The sequence below is a fragment of the Morus notabilis genome, unplaced genomic scaffold (genome assembly GCF_000414095.1).
Source record: "Morus notabilis unplaced genomic scaffold, ASM41409v2 Scaffold2849, whole genome shotgun sequence".
Taxonomy (NCBI): domain Eukaryota; kingdom Viridiplantae; phylum Streptophyta; class Magnoliopsida; order Rosales; family Moraceae; genus Morus; species Morus notabilis.
In genome coordinates this window covers 27,414-33,253 of record NW_010356490.1, presented here as the reverse complement: position 1 = coordinate 33,253, position 5,840 = coordinate 27,414, and the positions used below count along the sequence as shown (strand labels likewise).

At 30.8% G+C, this 5,840-nt stretch overlaps 1 protein-coding gene and 1 long non-coding RNA gene across 2 annotated transcripts; both read left to right on the top strand.

Annotated features, from left to right (window-relative positions):
• Positions 1 to 1,154: 1,154 nt before the first annotated feature.
• On the top strand, positions 1,155 to 1,695 carry LOC112093452. Its single transcript, XR_002903095.1, has 3 exons — positions 1,155 to 1,226; positions 1,316 to 1,374; positions 1,671 to 1,695. It is a non-coding gene; the product is annotated as an uncharacterized LOC112093452 (long non-coding RNA).
• Positions 1,696 to 1,806: 111 nt separating this feature from the next.
• On the top strand, positions 1,807 to 4,863 carry LOC112093247 (beta-glucosidase 17-like; the record flags this gene model as incomplete). Its single annotated transcript, XM_024171540.1, has 9 exons — positions 1,807 to 1,885; positions 2,014 to 2,101; positions 2,220 to 2,472; positions 2,684 to 2,799; positions 3,117 to 3,337; positions 3,445 to 3,476; positions 3,646 to 3,748; positions 4,023 to 4,116; positions 4,447 to 4,863. Coding segments are annotated over 9 exons (1,209 nt in total), but the record flags the coding sequence as incomplete, so codon positions are not given.
• Between the last annotated feature and the right edge of the window lie 977 nt (positions 4,864 to 5,840).

Sequence of the window (5,840 nt, the reverse complement as noted above, 5' to 3'; positions counted from 1 at the left end):
CCTCATCAAATATATTACTATATCCTTGATGCATAAAATCTCCTAAATCATTTTTGAAATTTCCTTCTAAAATATGATTTTCATCAACAAAAATATTCCATATTCAGAGCAATCAAGCAACCAAAATAACCTCTGATTTTCTCCATAAACGCCAATTACCAAAAGTACATGTTTTTAAATTTTTACAACCAATGCCAACAAATTGCCAACTAAAGTCCTAACAATCTTATTTTAAGAATAATGCTAGAATACAAACTCTAATCTCAATTTTTTTTGTACCAACTTATAAGACATCTGAGTTGTTATTCTTATATTGATAATTATTTAAAAGATTATCACGTCAATTAATAATAAGTAATTACATCTACCCAAAGTGAATAGTTATGGTCACGTCATTATTAAAAACACAATTCCTAAATGACCCCTTATAATAGAGAAAATTGTCAAACTTATCCTTTGAGTGAATGAGTCTGATTTTTACACTCACTTTTGATAAATACCCTTTTAACTAATACAGTTATTTGGCTCAAAATAATATTGATAAGGAAATAAAGGTTAAAGATCTAGACACTCTAAACAATATTTGTGTCCTTTCTCCTTTATCATTTGCAAACTAATCTAATTATGTCGTACCATTATCCTGATCTCAACTCATTATTTCTTTACCTTAATGGGAGGTAATTCTAAAAACTATGAAGACTACAGAAAAAAGTCTTATAGGTTTGTATAAAAAAACAAAAAAACAAAAAAAAATAGTGAAGAAGACAGAAAAGGAAATTACTTTTTGTTAAGTTGTATGCGCCTAGTTATATAGTTGACACTGAATTTGCCTCGTCATTTTGTCTACCCAGCCACAGGGACAATTAGCATACACAAACCAAGAAAAAAAAAAAAACAATCTTTCAAACTTAACTGTAAAGTGTGGTAGTGCATGTAAATTCATACTTTAATTTATTTTTATTTTTTAATCAACATACTACTCATATCGTGACGCATAGAATCGTTTAAACCTTTTAGAGTAATTCCAAACTAGCCTTAAAATACACATACCTTATCTAAATATCGCGTAATATTAATTATTCTGCGTGTAAGGATTGTTATGATCATGCCCAAAAACACTATATATATGTACATATATGTGTGCGCGTGACAAAAGTATGAAGGAGCGACAGATGTGGATGGAAGAAAACCCAGTATATGGGATACCTTCACTAAGGATCATCCAGGTTTAATACAAATACTTTTTTTTTTTACCTTACCATAACGTATTTGCGATTTTATCTAACATTTCTGTACCTTCTCTTGAATTTAACAGAAAAAATAGCAGATAACAGCTCTGGAAAAATCGCAGATGAATTCTATTATAGATACAAGGTTTAAAATGCTTGACTTGCTATAACTATGTAATAGAAAAGTTATTTTCTCGGTATCACTTTTATTTTTAAGAAGAACAAAAATGTTCTGATTATACACACAATTGTGTCAGATACTTTTAACATACATACCTACACAGTACATTTTTATTACTATATTTCCTATATTCTTTCACAATTTCTTTGGGATACATGAACTTACGCATGAGAAAAACAATAGTGAAATATACTTTCTGTCTATGTGGGATTTGCAAATATTATTTTTTGTTAGCCTAAAAATGCTTAAATTTGTCACAGAGTGACATCAAGCGACTGAAAGAAAATATATATATATATATATATATATACAAACACTTATATATGTATATTTATGCTTTCAAGATAAAAGTTATCAAATTTTTCTCTCAAAATATAATGAAGCTTAATTTTGATTTTAGATGGACGTAAAGGAGACGTAAATCACAAGGGAGTCCAATTTTACACAAGTCTCATAGAAACGCTTATACACGAGGGTTAATTTCATAACTTTTAAGCATTCAGCGTATTTTACTCATAACATGGTTTTGGGAATTCTTGTTCTGACTAGTTTGGTTTCCTTTGATAATTTGTTTTTATTTGAATTTTGTTTATTGATAAGTAGGCATCGAACCAATAGTGACTATATTCCACTGGGATTTGCCTCAAGCCCTAGAAGATGAATATGGTGGATTCTTGAGCCCGAAGTTTGTGTAAGCCATCATTTATGCATCTTTGGATCGATATTTATATTTTATGTATGGATCAAGACAGTGCCAAGGAAATTATCATTATGCTAATTGTTTTATCTTATTTTTTATTAATTTGTAGGGATGATTATCTCGATTATGCGGATTTTTGCTTCAAAACATTCGGCCATAAAGTGAAAAAGTGGATTACCTTTAATGAGCCAATTATGTTTACTACCAATGGGTATGAATTTGGTACTTTCGCACCTGGTCGATGTTCTCGTTATTATGGAAATTGCACTAGTGGGAACTCCGGAACAGAACCTTATATTGTGATTCACCACTTAATTCTTGCTCATGCGAAAGCTGTAGACTCGTATAGGAAGAACTACCTGGTCAGTAATTATCTTTATGTATTGATATAAGTTATGTATATATGTATATATATGTGCGTGTCATATAATTGAAACCGAACGTATTTGTTTCAAACAAATAAATATTGTTTAAAGAAGAGATTATAATATATACGGAAATAATAACGAGCGTGTGTATATATAATATTAGAAAATGACAATTTAATGTAAGCTTCTTGTGTATCCCTTTCAGGAGAGTCAAAAGGGAATCATAGGGATAACAATACAATCTTTGTGGGCCGTACCAAAGTTTCATACACCTGAATGTTGCCTGGCTGCCTATAGAGCCATAGACTTTGGTTTTGGATGGTGAGATGTCTAAACACGTAAATAGTTAAGATTTCTAATGACTTCTTGAAGTTTAAAATGTATACAAGTAGCACAATCAAGTTTTGTGTCCCTTCATTTTTGTCACCTTTCATATCTTTTTAATAATATTCATGACAGGTTACTTAAAATGCCATGTTGATAAAATATCATATCACATCAATGAAGAAATCATATTCTCAATTAAAATAATATTTTAATTGATGTGTCATGTTATTAAGAAATTCAAAAATATACTACACCACTGATCAAGTTGTTGTTGTTAACGACTATATATATATATACCATGACTTATACAGGGTTTTTCACCCAGTCACATTTGGAGACTATCCAGAAACCATGAAATCTTTGGTGGGAGGCGGCCGGTTGCCTAAATTTACTAAAGAAGAATCCAAATTAATAAAAGGGTCATACGATTTCTTGGGACTAAATTATTATACTGCAAGGTATGCAGAGGATTCAAATGTTTCATGCCTTACACATCAAGGTCCCTTATGTGATAGTCATGTTAATTTCACAAGTAAGTCAAATACTATCATACAGTTTACTGTCTCTACACCTATTAAATTTGGAGTTCATTAATATTAATCAATTAATCTTTAATCTTCACTTAATGTAATGATACAGCTTCGAAAAATGGTGTACCTATTGGAAAGCAGGTACTTTCTTTGTTTCCATTTATCCTCTTTTTTTTTTTTTTTTTTTTTTTTTTGGGGGCATGACTTAGTTTTTAGCTTAAATTCCAAGGCAACAGCAAGAAAATTATTTAAATTCATAGTTCTCATTCTATGTGTGTTAATTTTAACTGTTTTACGATTGATGATGTAGGTTAATGGAACGTGGATGTTCATTTATCCAAAAGGGATTGAAGAACTGTTGTTGTACGTAAAAGAAAATTACAACAATCCCGTAATTTACATCACAGAGAATGGTAAATTATACTTAATATTTTTCGATGGTTATGGGTTTTTCCTTTTATTCCTTTTAATTTTTAATTGAAATTACAAAATAGAAGTAATAATTTATCTAGTACTAACCTATCTGAATTTAATTGAAATAATCGTACTTGATACATAGTTCTTGACCAAACAATTGATTGTAGATATGGTTTAATTGTTATTACAACAATCCCATGGTTATGGATTTTTCTTTTAATTCCTTTTAACTGTTGGTTTAATTGTCATATGGTTTAATTGTTATTACAGGGCTTCCTGATCCCCTCAATAGTACTTCTCTCAACGATACTGGAAGAATAGATTTCTATCGCCGTCATCTACGACGTCTCTCATTGGCTATTAAGTAAGCGCCAATATTTGCACTCTTCATTTTCTCTACTAATTGTTTAGACAAACTAATAATGACCTTTGGATAAACAAGCATATTTCGACCAGCTTAGTTTTGTCATCACTGGACATCCTAAATATTTAGTATTAGAACTACATTGGCTACATAAGAAGAAAGGAGATAAATACTAGTTAAAGTGCACGGTTTAGATTGTTACTCTTTATTCTTAACTAAAATCTGACCTATATTAGTCAAATGGTATTAATCAAGAGACGGGTAAGAATTCAGAACCATGCACTTTAAATAACAAGTTTTGAAAGGTACTAACGCCCAAGGTTTTTGCAGGGCTGGAGTCAACGTGAAGGGATTCTATATTTGGACACTTCTTGATGACTTTGAATGGAATTCCGGTTATACTTATAAATTTGGCATATACCAAATTGAACGTGAAAATCACTTAGCAAGAATCCCCAAAGAATCTGAACGTTGGTTTAGACAATTCCTCAAACCCATTCCCAGAGTCTTGAATGATGACGAGCCAACTTCTTCAATGCTCTCTACAGCCTAATTAAATCAAGAAATACGTATAATCTGAACAATATATATATATATATATGTATTTTAAATAAAGGCTGAGTGTGGAGAAGAAAAGGTATTTGTAGGTTTAAAAAGCTACTTTGAGTTTCAGTGTGTGAGAATAATATTATCAATTATGTTGTGTTGATCATTTGTGGGTTTACGTATTTTAATAAGTTCTTTTTCCCTATTCTACTAAGTTTTATTTCAAGACTTTGGAAATGCAATCCATAAGTGGCCCTTATCTTTTCAGCATATATATAATGGATTAGGTCACGTCCAAACATACTAATTACCTCTCTACTCATTCCCTTCTTTCTTTTTTTCCCATATTTTTAACTTAATAAGAGGAGCTTCTGAAAACTATATATATGAAGGCCATAGGAAAAAGTCTTAATGAGTTTGTGCCCAACGAAGAAATACATTTGGACATTTAGTAATCATTATAAGCACCCCGAGAAAAAACAAACGGTAATGATACATATATATGTGTGTATATATATATATCAATTGCTATGTCTCTTCAAGTGGTCATCAACATCAATTCTATGTATACTTACTTAAGAAAAAACCAAAAAGAAAATAATTAATTTGCTCGGATGGATTAAGGGTAGGCCAGTTATAAAAGTTGTTGTATAAAATGAGTGAACAAGAAAGAAAAAGAGGAAATGGTCTTTTTGTGACAAAAGGTGACAAATAGGTGCGGTTTTGTCACCCTTAGGGTTTTGAAATCATGAACAACTTGAAAAGACAGTTCATGAAGAAGAAAATAAGCTAGGGTTTTGAAGAACTTGTGCAAAAGAAAATTGGGATACTGACTCAATCTCATAAAGAAGAAGGATCAAAGACCAAAGAGAGCGATGGGTTTTGAATTTTTTGAAAAACTACACTAACACCTACTCAAGTAGCTGACCGTGACCGAAAATCGTAATTTGACTCTTAAGTATTTCTAAAATTTCCAAAATGCCTCTTCCTGCATCATATTAATATACTTTTCCAACAGCGTCAATGGCGAAAAATGACCTTTTAATATGCTTATTTAACCCCCAAAATAAGATATAATTGATTTTTACAGACTTAAAATTGAAAGTTACAGCCCCTATGCAACACCCGAAATTTTATTAAATGACTATTAGATAAAACTAACGTTTGAGTTGACGATT